Source organism: Thalassophryne amazonica, chromosome 8 (assembly GCF_902500255.1).
Source record: "Thalassophryne amazonica chromosome 8, fThaAma1.1, whole genome shotgun sequence".
Lineage (NCBI taxonomy): Eukaryota > Metazoa > Chordata > Actinopteri > Batrachoidiformes > Batrachoididae > Thalassophryne > Thalassophryne amazonica.
Genome location: NC_047110.1, coordinates 13,341,825 through 13,369,017, shown reverse-complemented (window position 1 = coordinate 13,369,017; position 27,193 = coordinate 13,341,825). Strand labels below are relative to the sequence as shown.

The 27,193-nt window shown below is 42.3% G+C and overlaps 1 protein-coding gene across 1 annotated transcript in view; it reads right to left on the bottom strand.

The window, feature by feature from the left end:
* The window catches only part of LOC117515424 (transcription initiation factor TFIID subunit 4-like), a 106,262-nt gene that overhangs the window by 51,912 nt on the left and 27,157 nt on the right, over nt 1-27,193 (bottom strand). Inside the window, 4 exon segments of the mRNA XM_034175990.1 lie at nt 200-289; nt 3,567-3,727; nt 18,330-18,368; nt 18,371-18,995. Of these exon segments, the coding sequence (XP_034031881.1) occupies nt 200-289; nt 3,567-3,727; nt 18,330-18,368; nt 18,371-18,995 (915 nt within the window).

Genomic DNA, 27,193 nt, shown 5'->3' with positions numbered 1-27,193 from the left:
TTTCTCTGCAGCTTATAATTTTGATAAAAGCACAATTTTTTTATAAGAGTATATTAACAACAGGAAAAAATATGTCTGCAGCCAAAGATGTTAGGACCGTACCGTTCAATACAAATACATGCACTGTGACACCCCTACTATATACATGTCTGCCTGAGCCGAGGTGCAGGACACAGAAGAAGAACTAGACAAGTCAAACCTGCACCGTGGTGGTGGAGGGAGATGCCGACTGAACCATTCTTGTTTGTCCAGGAGAAGCCAGGCGGACGGTCTGAGGTGTACCGGGAGCCTGCAGGAGATACGGACATAGAACAGACGGCATTATGGAGAACATGATGCAGTGATGTTTGTAGCACAGGGATCAGGAAAGACCAGAAAGCACAGAGTTTTTGTTTTTTAACCATTAATGTCATCATGTGGAAGGCTGTGATGCTAACCTGCTCCACAACAATACTTTGATGGCATTTTAAAACAATACACACATTTCTTTGGTCCTTAATTTTATGAGACACTGACTGTCTGTAAATCCACCTCAAAAGGCACATTTGTTTTGTGCCATTTGTTTTTGCTTGACAGATAGCTCCACCTGTTGGCTGCCATTTGTAATGTAATTTTACCTCTTGATACACATGCCAAACTTCAGCATTTCACACCTTCTTAGAATTTTGTATGTTCACAGTTTGAACTCTGAATGGATCTGCACCTATTCACCTCAAAACAGACATGCAAAGAGATTCAATCAATCAATTTTATTTATATAGCGCCAAATCACAACAAACAGTTGCCCCAAGGTGCTTTATATTGTAAGGCAAGGCCATACAATAATTACGTAAAAACCCCAACGGTCAAAACGACCCCCCTGTGAGCAAGCACTTGGCGACAGTGGGAAGGAAAAACTCCCTTTTAACAGGAAGAAACCTCCAGCAGAACCAGGATCAGGGAGGGGCAGTCTTCTGCTGGGACTGGTTGGGGCTGAGGGAGAGAACCAGGAAAAAGACATGCTGTGGAGGGGAGCAGAGATCAATCACTAATGATTAAATGCAGAGTGGTGCATACAGAGCAAAAAGAGAAAGAAACACTCAGTGCATCATGGGAACCCCCCAGCAGTCTAAGTCTATAGCAGCATAACTAAGGGATGGTTCAGGGTCACCTGATCCAGCCCTAACTATAAGCTTTAGCAAAAAGGAAAGTTTTAAGCCTAATCTTAAAAGTAGAGAGGGTGTCTGTCTCCCTGATCTGAATTGGGAGCTGGTTCCACAGGAGAGGAGCCTGAAAGCTGAAGGCTCTGCCTCCCATTCTACTCTTACAAACCCTAGGAACTACAAGTAAGCCTGCAGTCTGAGAGCGAAGCGCTCTATTGGGGTGATATGGTACTATGAGGTCCCCAAGATAAGATGGGACCTGATTATTCAAAACCTTATAAGTAAGAAGAAGAATTTTAAATTCTATTCTAGAATTAACAGGAAGACAATGAAGAGAGGCCAATATGGGTGAGATATGCTCTCTCCTTCTAGTCCCCGTTAGTACTCTAGCTGCAGCATTTTGAATTAACTGAAGGCTTTTCAGGGAACTTTTAGGACAACCTGATAATAATGAATTACAACAGTCCAGCCTAGAGGAAATAAATGCATTAATTAGTTTTTCAGCATTACTCTGAGACAAGACCTTTCTAATTTTACAGATATTGCGTAAATGCAAAAAAGCAGTCCTACATATTTGTTTAATATGCGCTTTGAATGACATATCCTGATCAAAAATGACTCCAAGATTTCTCACAGTATTACTAAAGTAGTCCAACTCGCAGTTTGGACTACTTTAAAATTAACACCACTACACCATTTCCAAAATGTACCATGTGACACATTCAACAATATCAAGCGGCCACACACGCCATCCTGAGGCCACATTCTTTTGTTTCCTCATTTCACTGAATAGAAAATCAAAAATCCTCAACAACATCACAAATAGGAGCGACCCATCTCCAAAAAAACTGACAGGGAACAGCAAAAAGACTAAATCAGACAATCAGCAAGTGACGGTAATTTTAACATTAAATGCCGATTTGTGTCAAGAATCCAACAACTGAAAAACTGTCTAAAACATTTATAACGAAGATATATAAACTTTTATCTCTTACAACTGTGGCTTTGTATTTTTAAACAGCATCTGAACACTGTGCAGAGAAACAAAAGTCTTTGATTATGTCTTTCAAGAAAGAAAGAAAGAAAAAACAAAACATAATCATAACTAAAACTAAATGTCATTATTAGCTATCGCTGTCATGCTGTGGGAGTTACAGAAATCTGTCTGTTATCACTACAGTACCAATGCATCAGGAGCCACTGGTCCTTCAGGACAAATCTAATGCACTATTATTATGATTCTTACAGTAGATGTGCATTAACTGCAAAGTAACTTCTGAAATGTTTTAAACAACTATGATGCAAAAGTCATTTCAAATGTTTCATTGCAGCTTTAATATCTAGCAAATGATTTCCATTATTCTCATGTCCATTTTTTTTTTTTAATGAATCAGCTTTTCAGCATTTTTGAGGAAATGATAGCATGATATCAGAAGGATGTCATGGTCCTGAGACAGACTGGCATCCTGTCCAGGGTGTCTCATGCCCTATGACTGCTGGGAAAGGCTCCAGCCCCCATGACGCTTAACTCAAGTGAGTACAGAAAATGGATGGACGGACGGATGGATATCAGAAGGGCAGGCCCATTACTATTTGGGCACTGACACATTTAACACATCATGTAGTTCTGCCTCCGTACACTAGGGGTTGAGCAATTATTGGCATCGACAGTCAGTCAACCCCCACTATAGACCACCACAATGGAGTTGAAACTGGATAATTGACATCATGAGCAATCACAATGGGATTGAAGTTTAGATGTTCAGCTTTAAGACAAGAGTTTTAACAAAAATACAGCATTAAGCATTTACATTTTTTTTTAATACAGAGCAAAAAAGGACAATAATACAAGAAAACACATCAAGTCTAAGCTACAGTCTTCCATATGTACTCTAGCAAACTGTAGCTGAAATTTCCAATCTTCTTTTGAAGAAAATATTCTCTGTTCCACTCCACCAGAAAGCTGAAGAACTGAATTCCATCACAGAAGCCTATAACCCCTTCAGAACTGTCATGTGTGTCTTGTTGGCTTCCCTCACTAACCTCATTCTTGGAGTCACTCAGTTTTTCAGAGATGTCCAGTCCAGGTGGCTTTACCATGCAGTACTACATTGTCTGTGTTTCTTAATAAGTGACAAATTCAGCAACTTGGAAATGTTTATGTATCCATCCCCGACTTATCTAAAAACTGGCTGCAAAAGTGAGGATTTACATTGAACTTAATTCTTATATTTAGTTTGTTCAAAATAATTTACAGGTTCTGAAAATGGACGGACTGTGTATAAAAAGTGCTGTAATTGTAATGTGATATTTTCCTGAAACTCCTGAATTAAAGTTGGCAGGTGGGATTGATTTCTAACTTTGAAATACCTTAAAACTACAGGGCTGCAAGTGTTAATGGCAGTTACGTATGAGCCAACATACCGTGCTGGCAGTGCTAACCCGAATGGCGCTCCCAACCGTGGGTGCTGCAGGTCTCTGGGAGATGTTGGCCACCGTTTGCTGCGTCTTGGCCTGTGCTTGGGCTAGCATCTGCTGAGGAACCATCACGAGCTGGCCCATCTCTGTCCGAACCAGAACCATGCCTGAAAGAGAAGGACACAGTGTTAAGTAGTTTCATTGACCAGCAAAACAGTAACAAACTAAACAGCCAATGACTCAGAATGCTCTTCCAACCAGTTTTGCAGGAAGCTAGTCACGACTTAAGATAGTCGCCTCTGTTCCAAATACATCTTACACATTTACGTAGCATTGAAGATGACTTAAGTGGGATACGGTATACAATTCTGACAATTTTCAGAAAGAACACCTCCAAATAGGAATAAAAAACATGAACCAGCAAAGAGCTGCTGCTTCTGCAGGCAGCAAGTACAATGTGTAAAGCTGTGACCGAGAAAGAAAGAAAGAAACTTGAATAATGCTTAGTATGAAAATCATTTACAAACAGCATATCTAAAAATAGATTATTTCACGTATGACAAAACACAACAGCAAGTTTGACAAAACACAACAAAGGAAAACAGACCAAAAAGACAAGGACTGACATCCACCTGTCAGTTAACCCCAGGATCTAAAGTTAATGGTGTTTAAACAAGAAATAACAAAACACACACAAGTGTTAGGCTGTATTTATTAAAAAAAAAAAAACTTAGCCAAGTGCTAAAAAACAAAACAAAACAATATAATCCAGGGTTTTACAAGAATGCAGGTAGTGATACTGCACTGTACTCAGAAGAAAAGTTATATCTCAACAGGGAGTGAGCTTGGATGATGGAGCGGTGAAGTACTGCACTCCATTCTTGATTTGTGGAGGTGTAAAATGACAGCTTTTCTCTCGGATGCATGTCACTATAAAATCATTTGAAGGCAGAAGTGTTTCACCACACAGGGAGCGCAAAAAACAAAAGGAAAAAAAAAGTACACACTGGATTATGAGCAATGTACAGTCTGTATTACAACAAGCTAAAGTAAAGAAACATTTACATGTGCCAAACACATGCAGTTAATGCGACATTACATTTGTAAAGACTGTAAGTCAATGTGACATGGTTAACTAGTAAATGAACCCAAACGAGGGAAACAAATTTGGGCTTAATGTGATTTTTTTGCTTTTTACATAACTGAAAGTGCAAGGAGAGGATTCACAAAAGGATGATGCAGGTGTTGGGCAGACAGAGAACCACATCAGGGAGACTGATGTGGCATTTAATAAACTTTAACTAAAACAATATCAATTCAATTTAAAGTGGGCGTGTAACCAACTTTCTTCAAAAAAGGGGGGTGGGCTGAAGCTCGGTCCAAGGCCCTCAGACGTGTGAATAAGGTATGTGCCATGCTGTGGCACATGCACTGTGGCACAGACTCAGTGCAGTGCGCCAAGGCGACTGATACATTGAAATTGCCCCTTTCAATGATTGCATAATCACACAGGCCAATATCATGATTATACAACCCCAATTCCAATGAAGTTGGGACGTTGTGTAAAATGTAAACAAAAACAGAATACAATGATTTTCAAATCCTCTTCAACCTATATTCAATTGAATACACCATAAAGACAAGATATTTAATGCTCAAACTGGTAAACTTTATTGTTTTTGTGCAGATATTTGCTCATTTTGAAATGGATGCCTGCAACACGATTCAAAAAAGCTGGGACAGTGGTATGTTTACCACTGTGTTACATCACCTTTCCTTCTAACAACACTCAATAAGTGTTTCGGAAATGAGGACACTAATTGTTGAAGCTTTGCAGGTGGAATTCTTTCCCATTCTTGCTTGATGTACGACTTCAGTTGTTCAACAGTCCAGGGTCTCTGTTGTCGTATTTTACGCTTCATAATGTGCCACACATTTTCAATGGGCGACAGGTCTGGACTGCAGGCAGGCCAGTCTAGTACCCGCACTCTTTTACTATGAAGCCATGCTGTTGTAACGTGCAGAATGTGGCTTGGCATTGTCTTGCTGAAATAAGCAGGGACCTCCCTGAAAAAGACGTTGCTTGGATGGTGTATAATAAATGTTATTGTGCTGTTTTGCACCTGTCTTAACGTAACCCTGAGAATGTATTTGTTGTTTAATTTTGTTTTAGCACTCTGGGGTCAGTCTGAACTGGGAGCGAAGAGCTGGATGTACTTGTTATTATTACACTGATAGCACGACTTTGTTTTCGTAGCCACTAACGACTGGGAGTGAAGCATGCTGGGATCATTCTGAACTGGGAGTGAAGAACTGCTTTTATTATATCTTTGAAATAACTTTCAGATGCCTGTTGATTAAAGAAATTATGTGCGCCAGGGAGGTTGAGTTGGCCACTCACCCTCCCTTCGCGGACACACTAGAAAAGAGGGAGTAGAACCATGCTTCAACAGAGTCTGCTGCGGGTTAACGTACGAACGCCCAGCCGGTTGACAGGCGCACTCTGCTGAAGGTGTTGGCTCTCCACCTTAAAGGCGTCACGGTAAGAGAAAAATGCGCTGCAACCACTTGTGTTTGATGTAACTGCTTTTGTGGGGAATAAATATACGCCTTTTTATTCTAGCAAAATGCAGTCTGTGTGATCATTTCTGTGTGCCGATCTGACCGAACCTTGTGTTTCAAAACAGATGGCAGCATGTGTTGCTCCAAAACCTGGATGTACCTTTCAGCATTGATGGTGCCATCATAGATGTGTAAGTTGCCCATGCCATGGGCACTAACACACCCCCATAACATCACAGATGCTGGCTTTTGAACTTTGCCCTGGCAACAATCTGGATGGTCTTTTTCCTCTTTTGTTCAGAAGACACAACGTCCTTGATTTCTAAAAACAATTTGAAATTTGGACTCATCAGACCACAGCACACTTTTCCACTTTGCGTCTGTCCATTTAAAAATGAGCTCAGGCCCAGAGAAGGCGGTGGCATTTCTGGATGTTGTTGATGTCTGGCTTTTGCTTTGCATGGTAGAGTTTTAACTTGCACTTGTCGATGTAGTGACAAACTGTGTTAACTGACAATGGTTTTCTGAAGTGTTCCTGAGCCCATGCGGTAAGATCCTTTACACAATGATGTCAGTTTTTAATGCAGTGCCGCCTGAGGGATCAAAGGTCACGGGCATTCAATCTTGGTTTTCAGCCTTGCCGCTTACGTATAGAAAGTTCTCCAGATTCTCTGAATCTTCTGATTATATTATGGACTGTAGATGATGGAATCCCTAAATTCATTGCAATTGACCATTGAGAAACATTGTTTTTAAACTGTTGGCTATTTTTTCATGCAGTTGTTCACAAAGTGGTGATCCTCGCCCCATCTTTGCTTGTGAACGGCTGAGCCTTTTAGGGATGCTCCTTTTATACCCACTCATGACACTCACAATTAGTGTCCTCAGTTTCCAAACACTTATTGAGTGTTGTTAGAAGGAAAGGTGATGTAACACAGTGGTAAACATACCACTGTCCCAGCTTTTATGAAACGTGTTGCAGGCATCCATGAACATTCAAAATGAGCAAATATTTACATTATCAGTTTGAACATTAAATATATTGTCATTGTGGTGTATTGAATTAAATATAGATTGAAGATCATTTGCAAATCATTGTATTCTGTTTTTATTTACATTTTACACAACGTCCCAACTTCATTGGAATTGAGGTTGTAACTGTGTAATTCAGCCTGAGATGAGTGTGAAGCAGGAAACTGCAGGAGTAATAATGATGAATGAACCTTGCAGTCAATAAAATGTCATCAGTGGATATGTCCTGCACCTAAGGTGTAAACGAGAAGAGAAAAAAATCTAAATTGAGTTAGATGATGTGGTATAAAGTGTACCCATGAAAATAAGAGTAGTGGCTGGCGTGTAGTATGCAAGAGATGGAATCTGAAATAGAAGAGACTGTAATCAATCAATCAATCAATCAATTTTATTTATATAGCGCCAAATCACAACAAACAGTTGCCCCAAGGCGCTTTATATTGTAAGGCAAGGCCATACAATAATTACGTAAAAACCCCAACGGTCAAAATGACCCCCTGTGAGCAAGCACTTGGCGACAGTGGGAAGGAAAAACTCCCTTTTAACAGGAAGAAACCTCCAGCAGAACCAGGCTCAGGGAGGGGAAGTCTTCTGCTGGGACTGGTTGGGGCTGAGGGAGAGAACCAGGAAAGACATGCTGTGGAGGGGAGCAGAGATCAATCACTAATGATTAAATGCAGAGTGGTGCATACAGAGCAAAAAGAGAAAGAAACACTCAGTGCATCATGGGAACCCCCCAGCAGTCTAAGTCTATAGCAGCATAACTAAGGGATGGTTCAGGGTCACCTGATCCAGCCCTAACTATAAGCTTTAGCAAAAAGGAAAGTTTTAAGCCTAATCTTAAAAGTAGAGAGGGTGTCTGTCTCCCTGATCTGAATTGGGAGCTGGTTCCACAGGAGAGGAGCCTGAAAGCTGAAGGCTCTGCCTCCCATTCTACTCTTACAAACCCTAGGAACTACAAGTAAGCCTGCAGTCAGAGCGAAGCACTCTATTGGGGTGATATGGTACTATGAGGTCCCTAAGATAAGATGGGACCTGATTATTCAAAACCTTATAAGTACGAAGAAGAATTTTAAATTCTATTCTAGAATTAACAGGAAGCCAATGAAGAGAGGCCAATATGGGTGAGATATGCTCTCTCCTTCTAGTCCCCGTTAGTACTCTAGCTGCAGCATTCTGAATTAACTGAAGGCTTTTCAGGGAACTTTTAGGACAACCTGATAATAATTAATTACAATAGTACAGCCTAGAGGAAATAAATGCATGAATTAGTTTTTCAGTATCACTTTGAGACAAGACCTTTCTAATTTTAGAGATATTGCACAAATGCAAAAAAGCAGTCCTACATATTTGTTTAATATGCGCATTGAATGACATATCCCGATCAAAAACGACTCCAAGATTTCTCACAGTATTACTAGAGGTCAGGGTAATGCCATCCAGAGTAAGGATCTGGTTAGACATCATGTTTCTAAGATTTGTGGGGCCAAGTACAATAATGTCAGTTTTATCTGAGTTTAAAAGCAGGAAATTAGAGGTCATCCATGTCTTTATGTCTGTAAGACAATCCTGCAGTTTAGCTAATTGTGTGTGTCCTCTGCTTCATGGATAGATAAAGCTGGGTATCATCTGCGTAACAATGAAATTTAAGCAATGCCGTCTAATAATACTGCCTAAGGGAAGCATGTATAAAGTGAAATAAATTGGTCCTAGCACAGAACCTTAGAACCATAATTAACCTTAGTCTGTGAAGAAGATTCCCCATTTACATGAACAAATTGTAATCTATTAGATAAATATGATTCAAACCACCGCAGCCCCAGTGCCTTTAGTACCTATGGCATGCTCTAATCTCTGTAATAAAATATTATGGTCAACAGTATCAAAAGCAGCACTGAGGTCTAACAGAACAAGCACAGAGATGAGTCCACTGTCTGAGGCCATAAGAAGATCATTTGTAACATTCACTAATGCAGTTTCTGTACTATGATGAATTCTAAAACTTGACTGAAACTCTTCAAATAGACCATTCCTCTGCAGATGATCAGTTAGCTGTTTTACAACTACCCTTTCAAGAATTTTGAGAGAAAGGAAGGTTGGAGATTGGCCTATAATTAGCTAAGATAGCTGGGTCAAGTGATGGCTTTTTAAGTAATGGTTTAATTACTGCCACCTTAAAAGCCTGTGGTACATAGCCAACTAATAAAGATAGATTGATTCATATTTAAGATCGAAGCATTAATAATGGTAGGGCTTCCTTGAGCAGCCTGGTAGGAATGGGGTCTAATAGACATGTTGATGGTTTGGATGAAGTAACTAATGAAAATAACTCAGACAGAACAATCGGAGAGAAAGAGTCTAACCAAATACCGGCATCACTGAAAGCAGCCAAAGATAACGATACGTCTTTGGGATGGTTATGAGTAATTTTTTTTTTCTAATAGTTAAAATTTTATTAGCAAAGAAAGTCATGAAGTCATTACTAGTTAAAGTTAAAGGAATACTCAGCTCAATAGAACTCTGACTCTTTGTCAGCCTGGCTACAGTGCTGAAAAGAAACCTGGGGTTGTTCTTATTTTCTTCAATTAGTGATGAGTAGTAAGATGTCCTAGCTTTACGCAGGGCTTTTTTATAGAGCAACAGACTCTTTTTCCAGGCTAAGTGAAGATCTTCTAAATTAGTGAGACGCCATTTCCTCTCCAACTTACGGGTTATCTGCTTTAAGCTGCGAGTTTGTGAGTTATACCACGGAGTCAGGCACTTCTGATTTAAAGCTCTCTTTTTCAGAGGAGCTACAGCATCCAAAGTTGTCTTCAATGAGGATGTAAAACTACTGACGAGATACTCTATCTCACTTACAGAGTTTAGGTAGCTACTCTGCACTGTGTTGGTATATGGCATTAGAGAACATAAAGGAGGAATCATATCCTTAAACCTAGTTACAGCGCTTTCTGAAAGACTTCTAGTGTAATGAAACTTATTCCCCACTGCTGGGTAGTCCATCAGAGTAAATGTAAATGTTATTAAGAAATGATCAGACAGAAGGGAGTTTTCAGGGAATACTGTTAAGTCTTCTATTTCCATACCATAAGTCAGAACAAGACCTAAGATATGATTAAAGTGGTGGGTGGACTCATTTACATTTTGAACAAAGCCAATTGAGTCTAATAATAGATTAAATGCAGTGTTGAGGCTGTCATTCTCAGCATCTGTGTGGATGTTAAAATCGCCCACTATAATTATCTTATCTGAGCTAAGCACTAAGTCAGACAAAAGGTCAAAAATTCACAGAGAAACTCACAGTAACGACCAGGTGGACGATAGATAATAAATAAAACTGGTTTTTGGGACTTCCAATTTGGATGGACAAGACTAAGAGTCAAGCTTTCAAATGAATTAAAGCTCTGTCTGGGTTTTTGATTAATTAATAAGCTGGAATGGAAGATTGCTGCTAATCCTCCGCCTCGGCCTGTGCTACGAGCATTCTGGCAGTTAGTGTGACTCGGTGGTGTTGACTCATTTAAACTAACATATTCATCCTGCTGTAACCAGGTTTCCGTAAGGCAGAATAAATCAATATGTTGATCAATTATTATATCATTTACTAACAGGGACTTAGAAGAGAGAGACCTAATGTTTAATAGACCACATTTAACTGTTTTAGTCTGTGGTGCAGTTGAAGGTGCTATATTATTTTTTCTTTTTGAATTTTTATGCTTAAATAGATTTTTACTGGTTATTGGTGGTCTGGGAGCAGGCACCATCTCTACGTGGTTGGGGTAATGAGGGGATGGCAGGGGGAGAGAAGCTGCAGAGAGGTGTGTAAGACTACAACTCTGCTTCCTGGTCCCAACCCTGGATAGTCACGGTTTGGAGGATTTAAGAAAATTGGCCAGATTTCTAGAAATGAGAGCTGCTCCATCCAAAGTGGGATGGATGCCGTCTCTCCTAACAAGACCAGGTTTTCCCCAGAAGCTTTGCCAATCTATGAAGCCCACCTCATTTTTTGGACACCACTCAGACAGCCAGCAATTCAAGGAGAACATGCGGCTAAACATGTCACTCCCGGTCCGATTGGGGAGGGGCCCAGAGAAACTAGAGTCCAACATTGTTTTGCAAAGTTACACACCGATTCAATGTTAATTTTAGTGACCTCCAATTGGCGTAACCGGGTGTCATTACTGCCGACGTGAATTACAATCATACCAAATTTACGCTTAGCCTTAGCCAGCAGTTTCAAATTTCCTTCAATGTCGCCTGCTCTGGCCCCCCGGAAGACAATTGACTATGGTTGCTGGTGTCGCTAACTTCACATTTCTCAAAACAGAGTCGCCAATAACCAGAGTTTGATCCTCCGCGGGGTGTGTCGTCGAGTGGGGAAAAACGGTTAGAGATGTGAACGGGTTGGCGGTGTACACGGGATTCTGTTTAGAACTATGCTTCCTCCTCACAGTCACCCAGTCGGCCTGCTTTCCCGGCTGCTCGGGATCTGCCAGAGGGAAAATGTAAGATGGGGGCAACTTGAGAGCACTGGACGGTGGTTTGTAAGATGACTTTGGAGGTGAAGAAGAGGAAAAGTGTAAGACTGTTGGATGAAATTCAGAAAGGAGGTGAGGACAGACACTCAGTAGTGAGGAAGATATGTTGGACAAGTGGGCAACTACTGCTTAAGTGGTGAAGGAGATGGCCAGGAAGACTAGTGGGATGATGATATTCAAGAAAGTATGTGGAGAAAGAGGCTGGTGAGAAAGAACTGGGATAATCAAAGAGCTGAATAAAGTAGAGAGTACTACAAGGACATGTGGTGTAAAGTGACTTGACATTTTGTCAAGCCTAAAGAAAGGGCATGTGAATTTAGACATGACTGGAGGAGAAAAGGACTTGTGTTAATTGGAAAGACAGAGGGGTTGCGCTGGAAAGGACGTGTATAAGTGGTTAAAGTGACGAAGGATGCAGATGGAAATATGTTGACAAGCAGGTTGAGTCAGCGCAGGGAGGAGGAGGAGTTGATGAACAAAGAAGACAAGTTACAGATGACATACCACTGGATTCATGAAGATGCTGGACCGAGATTATTTAAGAAATCATGCAAAGTGAGATGATGTCTGAGTAGTGGAGGAAAAAATATACCAGCACTGATTTTTTAAGAATAAGCGTGATGTGAAGAGCTATGGTAACCACAGCCAGACAAAGTCAATCACCCACAGCATGGAGTGATGGGAAACAGCAGCAGAAACTAGGATGAGTGCAGACGTGAGGATTTGGGAGCAACAAAATGGTTTCATGCCAGGTACGAGGAGCATGACAGGTGGGACTTTTCTCTCAAAGTGCTGATGGAGTAGGACAGGAAGAGCTGAACTGTGTGTTGTGGATTCACAGAAAACGTCTGGTGAAGAGTGGAGTTGTGGTTTGTATGACGCCAGGAGTGGCCAAGTTACAGACATTATATCAGATATATTATATCTCCTGTACATTAGTCATGAACATGAGAACTGTGGAACTTTCTTTTTTTCTTCCAATTTTTCATATCAAAGAACAATAAATGTTGTGGGGTGATGTGTTTGATTTCTGCTGCACTTGACAATGCGCATCCTACGCCATTATGCCACATGCATACGTTGCGATAATGGGTAAACATGGATGGAATCCATTTTTCCTTAATGCTGACTTCAGACTCACCTTGCATAGGTTTGCTTGTGACAGAGATCGGTGTTTTTAAGAATGATCCCTGTCGCAAGCAAACCTATGCAAGGTAAGTCTGAAGTAAACATTAAGGAAAAATTCCATTAATATGATTAATAACCACCTTTGCGTGAACTTAAGTTAGTCCATGCATGGGCATAGCTTATGTACAGCTAGCTAAACATTAGTTACTGTGCTTTGTTTAATCAGTGATACAGACATTGTTTATAATGTAGCAATGTATGTACATTTTCATGTACCTTTTGATTAAGCTGAAAACTGAAGATTACCAATAAAGAGGGCACTTGTTTTCCCATCAGGCCTCTTTGTTAGATGTTGGTACCACGTTTAATTTGAAGTTCCAATGAAGACCTTTCATTTGAGATCAACAAAACAAAAATCAAAAGATGCCCGCATGCCCAAAAGGGGGTACCAAAGGAACATATTTGGTAAAATAGCCGGAAATGGTTAATTATGGGCAAAATCTAAAGACATTGTGGTGGTGTTCTTTGCATCTCAAGGAAGCCTAACATTAGTACTACCAACATGCCAAAGAGCATTTTTCACATGACAAGGCAAATAAGGTTAAATGCACATCAAGTCAGCACACTTCGGTACATTTTGTCCAAATTCCATTTTTTGGTAATTAATTGCATGGCCCCCAGGGGTTTAATTTCTTCAACTGTACATTTTACATAAACTTTAAGACAGAATAAACAAATTCTGAAAATATCAAGTTAATATCTTTTCTAGTTTTTGATTTATGGCCAAGTAAACATGGTCTCAAATGTAACACAGAGGGTTAACACGGACACGCCCCCTTTTTCAACCCCCCCATAGAATCTAAACGAAACAAGATATTGAGCTGCCACCAAGACCATTCTTCTTCTCTTAACATGAGCTACAAAATATATCAAAACCAGGCAATTCTCAAACTATAAAACTGGGACTTCCCCTTATTTTGGATGATTTCATATGGAATGACCCCATTGGGTAATTCTGTGTATAAAACTATTCAGTATTTTTCCAGAGCTCAGCTCCTTAAGGATTGTTCACACAACCACAAACCTGTTCAACATGTAAAACTGAATTAAAAAAAGAATTAAAAAAAAAAACATTATGTCCCCCCCCCCCCCCCCCCCACACACACACACACACAATTCAAATTGTGCCTTTCAACTTCTGAGTAGTACAGACGAATATAGAATCATACTGTTTGCATCTCTTAATGGCACACAGTACTCAGTGGCTCAGAAATATTCATGTGTCCTATATTCATGCTCCTAGTGGTTAGATTATGTGTAACTGTAATTAGGATGGGTTAAATGCAGAGGACAAGTTCATTGTATGTATATATATGCAATGACAATAAAGGCTCTATTCTATTCTATCCATCCTGACTTGTCTTAAAAAAATAAAATTGGGTTTAAAAGCAATCATTTTCATTAAATCATCAGTTTGTTTATGAGCTCTGAAAATTGAGAGACCGTGTATAAATGAGAATGTAACTTATCGATGGCAAATGTTATATTTCTGTTGATCCCCTTGAATTAAAGATAAACACTGCCACAAGCACATCTTGATGGTTTCATTTCAGTACAATCCTCACTATCAGCTAGGGGGCGCTGCCAGCGGTCAATGAGTTACTGAAGCTACAAGAGGTGAAAACACCGGACTCAGGCGCTATCACTCAAAGTGACCACGATCAGAATTATACAGGACTTTATAGCTTTTGCATTTATAAGCGCTTCACATTGTTACACGCAACGTACCTTTTTTTTTTTTTTAAGTTCCGTGAGTACCACCGTGCCTGAAAAATTCATTTTAGGTTTTTTGTTTCGTTTTTTTAGCACAGCATAAATTTAATTTTCACCTTAGCTTAAACGTTTCACACTCACTTTGTCAAACACATGCACGTTACAATCAAACAGAACATCTTCCTTCATTTCCATAAAGTTATTTCAGTTTTTATTACTACATGAGATTTTCAGTGGATCAAAGGCTTGAATACACCAGGATGAACAGTTCTTTACACAGTGTCGAAGACTGCAAATATTTCACAAACTGATACAGTTACTTTTAGCAGGTGCTTGTGAATGACTAATGGACAATTTTCAAGTTGCGCCACCATCTTGAAACAGAGACTTCCTGTTAGTAAGCCTCTCGCATGCGTGTTTAGCGTCATTAGAAACAACAGCTTGTTATGACCAATCGGATGTTATGACGCCTCACGGAACGGCTAACCAATCAGATGTTACGACGCCTCACGGAGCGGCTAACCAATCGGATGTTATGACACCACACAGAGCGGCTGACCGATCGAAGCTGGACGCAGATTAAACGATGTCTCCGGAAATCAACTTATGTTCAGATTTCTGTTTCTTTTTGGCTTTGGTGCCTTTCGTTAGTGCCATGTGACCAGGGCTTTACATTTGTTGCTAGGAAAGTGCAACGACCAAAATACCAACATTCTGGGCGCAATGAACGTTTTCACTATTTGATTTCTTTGTGCAACTGACATCATTATTCAAACACTCAAAAGACTATTCCTACCTCCACACAACTCCAAACACACACGAGAAAGTTTCTTGACAGTTCTTGTTGTTCACCGAAACCACATCTCCCTAACCAGACAGAGTTGTGACATAATCACGCATGCGCGTAGGAGCTGCTCTATCGCAACTTCAAAATCCCCCATTGAAATATTAAGTCAGGGGTAACTGGGAACCTTTGGCTGTATTTAAGTGCCGAGCTGTGCAAACAGTGTCTTCATGTGTTTGAGATCTCTAAAGAATTAATCCTCTGGAGCAAAATGTTGGTCTTCTGACAGTTTTTCCATGAAGTCATCTCCAACAGTTTCAAGGTACAGTGGTCCCTCGCTATAACGCGGTTCACCTTTCGCGGCCTTGCTGTTTCACTGATTTTTTTAGTCCAATTTTGCATGCTTTTTTTTTTTTTTTTTTTTTTTTTTTACAGTGCATTGTGTTCCGCGGCCCCATCAAGCAGCCGGTCGCGACACCGCGAAGGGAGAGCATGGGCATTGTGCGTGTCTGTTTATAAGAATCTTCTCGCCCAGAAGAAAAAAGAGCGCCAACAACTACCCATAACTGTGTTCTACACTCGGAAAAAGACACCTGCAGCGAGATGTGAGTCAGTGGAAAAACACGTGACAGCGCAGCGGCGCCAGGACGAAGAGGCGCGATCAGAGGAACTGTGAATACTGGTCAGTCACTATTAATAATTTCTTATGTGTCCAACCTCGTAGGTTGATCGTTAAAATTAAATTCGTTAGTTCTAAAAGCCATCATAATTATTTATAGGAAAACGTTCTATTTTATTTCTCAAACAAATGTTTGGGCCTGAAAACAAGTTGGTCTTATTTTTCTACTAAGGTTTGAACTTTGACAGTGTTTACACACGAGAGAAAAGTGAGAAAATGTTCATGCCTGATTGAGAAAAGTGTATAAAGTGGTGTAGTGAGGGGTTCTACAGCTTTAAAACGTCGTAATAATTGTAAAAAATAACGCTGGCCACTTTGTGGATTTCACCTATCACGGGCTATTTTTAGAACGTAACTCCCACGATAAACGAGGGACCACTGTACAACAAGCAAATGTTTAATCTTTTTGCACCAAAATATAAGAAGCTTTGAACCACACAAACTCTAAATGACTGAGGGAGGAAGCCCAAAGTAACTCCCAGAAATTGAACTTCTGCCCCCAAAGTCCAACAGAGCATCAGGATCACAACTAAGTCATTGATAAAGGAGTTGGAGGCATCAAGTACAAATGTGACTTCATGCACCTGAAGAGGAGAGAGAGACAGAGAGAGCGAGCGAGCGAGGACACATCACAATGACCTGAAACACTTAAAAAAAAAAAAAACAGAAACGTGTAGTTGATTACAAGGACCAGAGTTTAGAAGCTGAGAAGGTCAGATGAGATTTTACCATCACAACAGCGTTATGTGTGCAGGAAGAAGTCTGAAGCTCTGAACGTAAATAACCCATCCCAGTCGTGAAGGAGAAAGACGCTGAGGTGGTGTCTGGCTGCGAAGGAACTAATCTACACCTTTAACAAGGACCATTAACTGGAAATTCATAAGGCAGGCCCGGGTTCGGTCTGGAGGCACGTGCTGGTGCCGCATCTACTGCCACCAACAGGTCCCGTGCTGCAACCACACGGGCAGACAACCAGTCTATCCCCACTTCCCCCAAAGTAACCATCTATCTGCCACAGCCGGGTAGAATGTGGGCGTGTCTTTGGCCTTCTCCAGCTGCCGAGGGGGTACTCAACAACTGAGACACCTACGTATAGAATCGTGCTCAGAGAACGTACACATGGCCAAAATATTGGAGCTGACATTCCCTCACAGTACAAGTGATACTCCTCCTCTGAGGTCTTCCCAAGTAATTCCCAAGTCAAACCGGAGATGAATCCCAGAGAACTGAAGGGAAAGGGAAAAAATTTTAAAAACAGGTGTCTGATTCGCAGACGTCCTGTGAATTAATTAACGTGAAATGTGCAACTTTGGGAAAACTGAATTTGAAGGGTTTTTTTAACCAAGGTGTTGTAAATGTATGACTTCAGCAATACAGAATAATAATAATAATAATAACAATAATAAGTATCTTTGCACAAACATTTTGATGACACTGTCAGGTTGGTGTACATCTGCGGTAGATTTTGGGTACATGATTATTTTTATTGACTGATGGCACAAGCAACATGATGTTGACAAATGTTACAGATTTGAAAAACTCCTTTTGCTTCAGATTGCTGTTCTTTTGTTTGAAGCATTTTAAGCATGTGAAGGATTGGTGTATAAACCTCAACTTTATCCTACATTTTGGAGCTTTTTTTTTTTTTTTTTTTGACTGGAGGTGTTTGTGTCATTTTAAATAGTGCTTTAAATTTTCTTTAAATTTTCCAGAAAAAAAATGTGCATCAAGTAAATGACTCAGATGACGTTTGCTGGAAATGTTCCTGATTGGATGAACATACATCCAGCTAGTCAAATGTGGTGGCAGGACCAGGAAACCAAAACCCACCTGACCACCTTTAACCTTAATGATCAGCAGCAGCTGTGTGACTGCAGGTTGTCAATCGTCTTATTTTGTTAATGATCACATTTATTAACCATCTAAAGGTCCCCTGATGGTTCCTGTCCAGGTTCAGGTTTATGTGGCCTTTGTCCATCTCAGCTGTGGCACTAACATGGATTAAGGTTAAGGTCAAAGGTCAGCTACTGATACCAGCTCACTGCCAGTCCGAACAGTGGCCTGAGTAACGTGTGTGTGTGAGCGACAGCTGGAAGGCAGTACCCGATGAGATTTGGATTCTTTAGCTCCAGCCAAACTATAAGGTGCACTCAGAACTCTTTGAGGGAATAACAAGTTTGTGTCCATCTTTGAATCTTTTCTAAGCAGGTGAGGATGAGTCTTGTCATGACAACAGCTGCCTGTGGTCCTGAGCGTTGCCATGTGTTTCTCACCTGAAGGGATGGTGAACCCGGAGGGCAGCTGGATGGTGTCTGCTGCTGGGGCCGGACAGCCACCTGAGGCTGAGGGGCAGCCGCCCTGCTCGGACTCACCGCCAACCCGGGTCTCTGCTGCTGGATGTTGGCGGAACCCACAGCGGAGGTTGGCGGCCTCATGACAGCTACTGCAGGCTGAACCGAGGCCGTTGACCACGGGCTTGACCCCAGCAGCCCCCCGCTCTGAGGAGACGGGCTGCTTCCTAGGATGCTGGCACGGCAGGCTGGCTGGGCACCAGCGCCTTGCTGTGGATCAGGGGGCTGCTGTGGTTTCATGACCATGAGACGCAGTGGCCGACGGGGAAGGGGCACGTTTGGGCTCGACCCCGTTCTGGACCCCGGGGGTCCCGGGCTGGGGTGCCTTTGCAAGAACTGCAGCAGGAGAAGCCACAGACGTTTGGAGGTCCAGGGAAGTGAGGCCGTGGGGCCACGGAGGAGCCCACGGAGCTGACAGTACTTATGACGGTGCCGGACCCGGCTGGACCCGGTGCACCAGCAGAGTTCACCAACTTTCCACCTGCGGCGCTGCCGTTTAAACTTCCAGCCGAGGAGGTCCTGGTGCCGGGAGCGGGAGCTGGACTCGAACTCGGACTCGAACTCGGACTCGGACCCAGGACGGCAGCCCTGTTAGCGGACTGAGCGCTCAAAGTTCCGGAGCCGGATCCGTGGGGGGAGCGGCTCCGGCCCGGGTGCAGGCTGGCCGCGGCGGGCCACAGAAGTTGGAGGAGGGGAGGCTCTCGGTGGCGGGTTGCTGGTTGAACGCCGCTTTCGGATGCCCTTGTTGTTGCTCCGAGCTGCCCACTTGCTCGCGCACTTTCCCTGAGAAGTGACTGACAGCCGCCGGCGCTTGCCTCGCGCTTGTCGTCGGAAAATGAAAGCCGGCGGGAGCTTTACCGTCGCCTAGCTGAGACTCCAGGGAACCAAACTAAGTCGCTGACCGCCTTCTCGTCCACCTCATTGAAGAGCATGTCCTCCAGTGGGTCGGAGGCTCCCGCCATCTTTGATGTCGAACCGTTGTGCAAATCGTATCGTAGAATGTGCGCATGCGCGGACAACCCGCGGAGGTCTAGGGCATAGAAACAGAAGAAACAGAGTCACGACGCATCGTGGCACAAAAACGACGAAGAAGAAGACGAATCCCTCACTTATGACAAGCTAAATGTGGACACTCTCGTTATGGCCGAACAACCTTTCCACAGTTTCTGGGTATTCTGTGTTAGTACGCGGCCGCGGCCGATGTGCTTGATGAATTCCTGCGCAAAAAAGTAGTTCCCAGATTACAGTTAATTGTGATAATTCCTGTGAGATAATGAGTATATCTCATCTAAATCAATTCTAAAATTACCAGTAATAAAATTATAAAGAGAACTGAAGTTTTAAGAGTGGCCATAATAAATATTTAAGAAACAAAAGTTTATGAGCATTATAAACATTGACACGATGGAGTTTGATGCAGAATTTCAATTTCAGTTTCAATTTATTTTCATTTATATAGCACCCAAATCACAACAGAGTTGCTCAAAGCGCTTCACACAGGTTAAGGTCTAACCTTACCAACCCCCAGAGCAACAGTGGTAAGGAAAAACTCCCTCTGAGGAAGAAACCTCAAGCAGACCAGACCCAAAGGGGTGACCCTCTGCTTGGGCCATGCTACAAACATAAATTACAGAAGAGTTCAGAAAGATACAATAGGAATGTTTGATTACCATTCACAGTTGGTGATGAAAGACTTGGGTGTTAATTTCGTGTTTAAGTCAGAACAAGAAGCTACACTGAAAGAGATCCATCTGGGACAAAGAGACACATTCTGTGTGTTGAGCGGCACACGTGTCCCACACAGGACGGACAAATTCAAAACATGTTGATTACTGTGCAGTTTAGTTCACAGTCCAAACAACATTACTGCTTCGCAAATGTGGTGATTTTTTTTTTTTTTTTTTTTTTACTGCTACTGCTGCGCTATTTTATTCACTCTTATTTTATCGTATTATACAGTGGGGCTCGAAAGTTTGTGAACCCTTGAGCTACTCGTCTGAATTCTGTAATGACATCAAATTAAAATGATAATAATAATAAAATAACAATGATATAGAACAATCTTTATATTAAAATTTCTAAAATGATGCCCTATAAACTGTGACAGTTACAACATAAAAGTCAAAACAATGGTGTGCATACACCCTCAAGTATAACACAACCCAATAAATCATCACTTTACAGCCAGGTTTACAGCCAGGTGTCAGGGGATGGATACAGTGCATCCAGAAAAGTTTTCACATCACTTCACATTTTCCACATTTGTTATGTTACAGCCTTATTCCAAGATGGAGTACTCAAGCTTCTACTCACAACACCCTTTAATGACAACATTTTTTTTTTAATTTATTAAAAAAAAAAAAAAAAAAAAGAAATCACAGCATTCACAGCCTTTGTTCAGTACTTTGTTGATGCACCTTTGGCAGCAATTACAGCCTCAAGTCTTCTTGAATATGTTGCCACAAGCCTGGCGCACCGATCTTTGTCCATTCCTCTTTGCAGCACCTCTCAAGCCCCATCAGGTTTGATGGGGAGCGTCGGTGCACAGCCATTTTCAAATCTCTCCGGAGATGTTCAATCAGATTCAGGTCTGGGCTCTGGCTGGGCCACTCAAGAACATTCACAGAGTTGTCCTGAAGTCACTCCTTTGATATCTTTGCTGTGTGCTTAGGGTCGTTGTCTTGTTGTTTTGAAAGATGAACTGTCGCCCCAGTCTGAGATCAAGAGTGCTCTGGAGCAGGTTTTCATCCAGCATGTCTCTGGACATTGCTGCATTCATCGTTCCCTCAATCCTGACTAGTCTCCCCAGTTCCTGCCACTGAAAAACATCCCCACAGCATGATGCTGTCACCACCATGCTTCACTGTAGGGATGGTGCCTGGTTTCCTCCAAACATCATACCTGGCATTTGCATCAAAGAGTTCAATAGTTGTCTCATCAGACCAGAGGATTTTGTTTTTCATGGTCTGAGAGTCATTCAGGTGCCTTTGTCAAACTCCAGGTGGGCTGCTATGTGCCTTTACTAAGGAGTGGCTTCCGACTGGCCACTCTATCATACAGGCCTGATTGGTGGATTGCTGCAGAGATGGTGTCCTTCTAGAAGGTTCTCTCTCCAGAGGGAATACTGGCGCTCTGACAGAGTGACCATCGGGTTCTTGGTCACCTCCCTGACTAAGGCCCTTCTTCCCAGATCATTCAGTTTAGACGGGCGACCAGCTTTAGGAGAGTCCTGGGCCTCATTTATCAAACTGTGCGTAGAAAAGGTTCTAAATTCTGTTGTAAGAATGAAACTTAGAATATGTGTAAGTACAAAAAAAAATCTGTATTCATCAAACGTGCGGACGCCGGTCGTACACACATTTGTAAGTAATCGATGATGATAAATCCCACCTGTTCTTACGTACCATGCTCGTGCATGGTTAGGGTCATTTGCATTCAGAAACCCCTCCAATTGACCATATATGGCAGTGGACACTCCCTTAAAAAAATGTGAATGGATTTATTTCCCTCATCGAAATCATGGCAAAGAGGAAGAGGAATTCACAAGCACGGAGATTGATAGTACTTGTGGGAGAGGTTGAAACAACCAAAAAAATTCTGTTTGGAACACTTAATGCAGGTGTGACCAACAAAAGAAAAAATGTTATGTGGGAGAAAGTAGCAACTGCTGTGAATTCCATTGGGTCAGAGGAAAGACACTCTCAGAAATAAAAAAGAAATGATTTGACATTAAAATCAGAGCCAAAAACACGTCATAGCCCACAGACAGGAAATATCTGCAACTGGAGGAGGACAAGCAACAACCCAGCTGTCATCCGTGGACACCCGTATTGCCAGCATCATCGGAGACACAGCACTATGTGGCATTGTTCCTGATGGAGACCACACGCTCTCCTATCACAACCAGCTGGTCGTGGGCGCTGACGGAGGCAGTGCTACAAAATCAACAAGACACCACCAATTCCATAAATGCGATAAAGGATCAGCTGACAAACATCTCAAATACATTAATGCAAATAAACGAGTCACTGAAACAGATTGCTGCATGCGCATTGCAAATGTTAAGTAAATAAACTTTAAAATGTTGAATGATGTTGATTATTTCTTTCATGCACGCTTTCAAAGATCGATTAACAGGCACACTTACCTAAAATCTCTGTATGATCCTCGCTCTTGTTTGACTAGCAGCAGCATTATGGGTGGGAAAGGCTCTGCGTTGGGCATGGGATCGTCTGCTCTGGAGGGTTCCTGTAGAGGGAGGCCTTGTCTGATGGCTAAGTTGTGAAGCACACAGCAAGCCAAGATGATGTGGCAGACTTTTTGAGGTGTATCCTGAAGTGTCCCCCCCCCATGCAGGACAGGCACAGCCATCGGCCTTTAAGCAGGCCTATTGCGCGTTCAACAGCCATTCTTGAGCGCACATGGGCCCAGTTGCTGCTCCTGCGGGGTCCTCGGGTTGGCTACGGGGGTCATCAGCCACGGCTTTAGTGGATATCCCCAATCACCTATAGAGATGTTTTAATTAAAGATACGAAGCCCAGAAAATAATTTTGAAATGTTTTAACACTCACCAATAAGCCAGCCATCCTCAACAGCTCCTGCTTGGAGGTGCACACCGACAGAGCTGTTCTACAGAATGAATGAGTCATGTGTTCCTCCAGGCCACCGGGCAACAATGTTTAACAGAGACATAGTTGAATCGCAGATTATTGTGCATTAATTGAATGAAACCTCTTCCTGTTCACGTAACTGAATTCATTGTGTGAGGGTGCTTTTATTGCGATGTGGGTGCAATCTATGACTCCAATTATGTTTGGGAATCCGGCGATGGTGTGAAATCCTCGTTTAATTTGGCTTGTTGGTGATGTCTGTATGGGAACTGGATGTAAATTGGGGCCAGAGAAATTATTGCATCCAACACTTCCGGCATGAATCTGCTTAGTGTTGGCTGCGAAATGCCGCATATATTTCCAATCTCTCACTGAAATGTTCCAGTGGCCAAAAATCCCAGGGTGGACAGGAGCTGGATGTGCACTGGGATGGCTTTGGCATGTTTTGTCTCTTGCTCCAACATGGGTTGTAAATCACAGAATAAATCCATCAATATGTTTTTGGGGAAGCGGTACCTGCTGTGGAGCCACTCTGTGCTCTCACTGAACAGATCAGCACGCTCTTTGAAAATGCGCTCCCTGCACAGCGTACAGTTCTCCAAATCCTCCAAGAGAGCAAGATAAGCCATGGTACCTGTATTTCAGATTTTCTTTTCAGGTTGTCCTGTCACAGCTGTCTTTTATAGCTCATCACATCAATCATTCAACATGTCTGCTAAATGACTAATTGAGAATTTTTATTAATTAAAGGAAACAGGGAACATGTAAAGTTTGAGATTCCTGAACACTGTGACTCCTTTAATGGGTTTCATTTGTAGTTTCACTGTTCTACCACTAGATTTTGTGTGTACGCATGGTCAGAGCTGTGCTTAAATTTATGCACATTCCTAAGCATAAGTATAAGTTGATAAATTCCATACTTTGCCATGGGAATGTTCTTACGCAATCATTACGCGCACATCTGTGTCTACGCATCGTTGATAAATGAGGCCCCTGGTGAATCCGAACATTTTCTATTTACAGATGATGGAGGCCACTGTGCTCATTCAGACCTTCAAACCAGCAGAAATGTTTCTGTACCCTTCTCCAGAGTTGTGCCTTGAGACAATCCTGTCTCAGAGGTCTCCAGATAATTCCTTTGACTTCATGCTTGGTTTGTGCTCTGACATGTCAACTGTGGGACCTTATATGTATACAGGTGTGTGTCTTTCCAAATCATGTCCAGTTAACTGAATTTACCCCAGGTGGACTCCAAATAAGCTGTAGAAACAAAGGATAATCAGTGGAAACAGGAGGCACCTGAGCTCAATTCTGAGCTTCCTGGCAAAGACTGTGAATACTTAGGTACATGTGATTTCTTAGGGTTTTTTTATGTTGAATAAATTTGTAAAAATCTCAACTAAACTTTTTTTTCACATTTCATTATGGGGTATTGCATTTAGATTTTTTTTAATTTAATCTATTTTGGAATAAGGCTGTAACAACAAAATATGGAAAAAGTGAAGCGCTCCATTCCCAGGTACTTGCTCTGTCCTGTATGTCCACTATCCTGCCTTCTGGCAACTCCTCCCCCTCAGTCCGGATCACGTTCTATCTCTTTGCCACCATTCGGTCACACTTACCCAATCCGTATGACATCCCAATATCCTCGCTGTAGATCCTGGTGAGGTGGATCGGTGAGTTAATGTCTCGCTCACTCTTGGCATCCAGCTTGATATGTCATCCATGTACTGAAGGTGGCTGATGGTTACTCCACTCATGGATTGATATCTGTAGCCGCTCTTTGTGATGAGTTGGCTGAGGAGGTTGAGGCCAGTATACAACAGCAGTGGTGACAGTACATCACCTTGATATATTATGCACTTGATGGTGACTTGTGTGGCTGCCTTAGAGTTGGCCTCCAGTGATGAGTTCCTGATGAAGGCTATCAGTGCATTGTTAGCCTTGTATAGTGAGTGTCAAGCACTCCAGTATCCTTGTGTGAGGTATTGAGTCATAGGTCTTCCTGTAGTCAACCCAGGCTGTGCTCAGGTTTGCAATTTCTCCTGGTTCTTTCTGTAATATACTGCTCTTTACAAAGAACCAAATCGATATATTCCTCAGTTTGAATTTATTGAAAGTCATGTTGAAAACCAGGCCCGGGTCCCCAGGAATGGAACCCACACACGGACTCCATTTCCTGAAAAGACGTCGAACATGGTGCTTCATGCTTTCATACAAAACAATATAGGCGGCACAGTGGGTGTGTTTTAGTCACACAAACCTAATCTTAGCGGCTCCCCACAGACTGAGGGGAAGCTCCACCCCTTGTCTTCAACCAAGTTGTTTAATACATTTGTGGAACCTAATTCCTTTGTTTCTGAAACCAGTTCAGACCAGTTAACATACATACTCAAGCAGATGACCAAAACTCACCAAAAACATAAGCATTTAAGGATAGCAAAATACTTGATAACCAACATGAAATAAGAGAATAAGAATTACCTGGTGTGCTGCTCGGTCAGCTGGTAGTTGGTGCGTCGACCCTCTGGTATTATTTCCAGTGCCCTTCTGAGCTGTGTTGACTCACGTGCCTACGCACCTTGGTCGCTGTGATGCCTTATAGGAGCTTCCATGTTGTGGAGAAGCAGGTAATTGTCTGGTAGTTGAGGGTGTCGTACTCTTGTGCAGGTCCTTCATGATGAGGATTGTTCTGCCCTGTGTCTGGGCGAGTACCTGCTGTTCCGTAGCCCACCCATTTGTACTGCCAGGTGCACATGGAGCACACAGTCTGACCTCTGTAACTGCAAACAAAGGTTTCTATACGAAATATTAAGGTCTGTTTTCTATTGTGTATATATACATATACATATATATATTACATATATATATATACATATAATATATATATATATATATATATATATTATAATATAATATATATACAAGGTCTATTAGAAAAGTATCCGACCTTATTTTTTTCAAAAACCATATGGATTTGAATCACGTGTGATTACATCAGACATGGTTGAACCCTCGTGGGCATGCGAGAGTTTTTTCATGCCTGTCGGTTACGTCATTCGCCTGTGGGCACTCTTTGAGTGAGGAGTCGCCCACCCTCTCGTCAATTTTTTCATTGTTTAGGAATTGTTGTGGCTGGCGTGCCTGACTCACAGCTGTGGTGCATCTACACGGATTGGAACATGGTGGCATTTAAGTCTGGAGTACACAGTGTGTATTTGCCAGAGACTCGACCTTGTGACCAGACGGGTGAGATCGTCGTCTCGAGAGCCATCTCATCATCACTGGATGCAGAGAACGTCCAGGTTTGATGCATGGTCTGTGAAAGAGGAGGGGGTGAGGTCTCACGCTCGTCAGCACACTTCCTGAGGTACGTTAGGTTTTGACTAACATTTGTACAGTCAGTAAATGTGGTGTCCCTCACACCTTATTGTATTGAGCTTGTTGTGGCTGGCGTGGCTGGCTGGCTTTTGTTTGTCTTCTGTTTCTGTCTTTTGGTTTTCCTTCCAGGTGGTGCGCATTTGGGACTGAGTGGCTGTGTAGCTGAGTTTATCAGGACCTCACCCTGATCACCTGAGGCTCGTCAGGACTCACAGCTGTGGTGCATCTACACGGATTGGAACATGGTGGCATTTAAGTCTGGAGTGCACAGTGTGTATTTGCCAGAGACTCGACCTTGTGACCAGACGGGTGAGATCGTCGTCTCGAGAGCCATCTCATCATCAGTGGATGCAGAGAACGTCCAGGTTTGATGCATGGTCTGTGAAAGAGGAGAGGGTGAGGTCTCACGCTCGTCAGCACACTTCCTGAGGTACGTTAGATTTTGTGACTAACATTTATACAGTCAGTAAATGTGGTGTCCCTCACACCTTATTATATTGAGCTGTATGTTAGTCGTGTAATCAGCTTCCACTGCAGTGGAGTTTTGTGAACTGGGTGTTCCATGCCTGCAGGGTGGGAAGCTGATTAGTAATTAAGCCAGGAAGTGTTTGCTGTTTGTGCACCTTTGAGCGGTCTCTCTGTGTGTGGAGTGTGGACTCACATAATGATTTCTTTCACAGACTCGGTTTGTCGCGGCCACCTGGGGGTGTCGGCCGGGTCCTTGGGTCCGAACTGGTTCTGGCTCCGGACCGTTTTGTGATGCTAGGAGCGCACCGCAAATCCACCACACCAGAC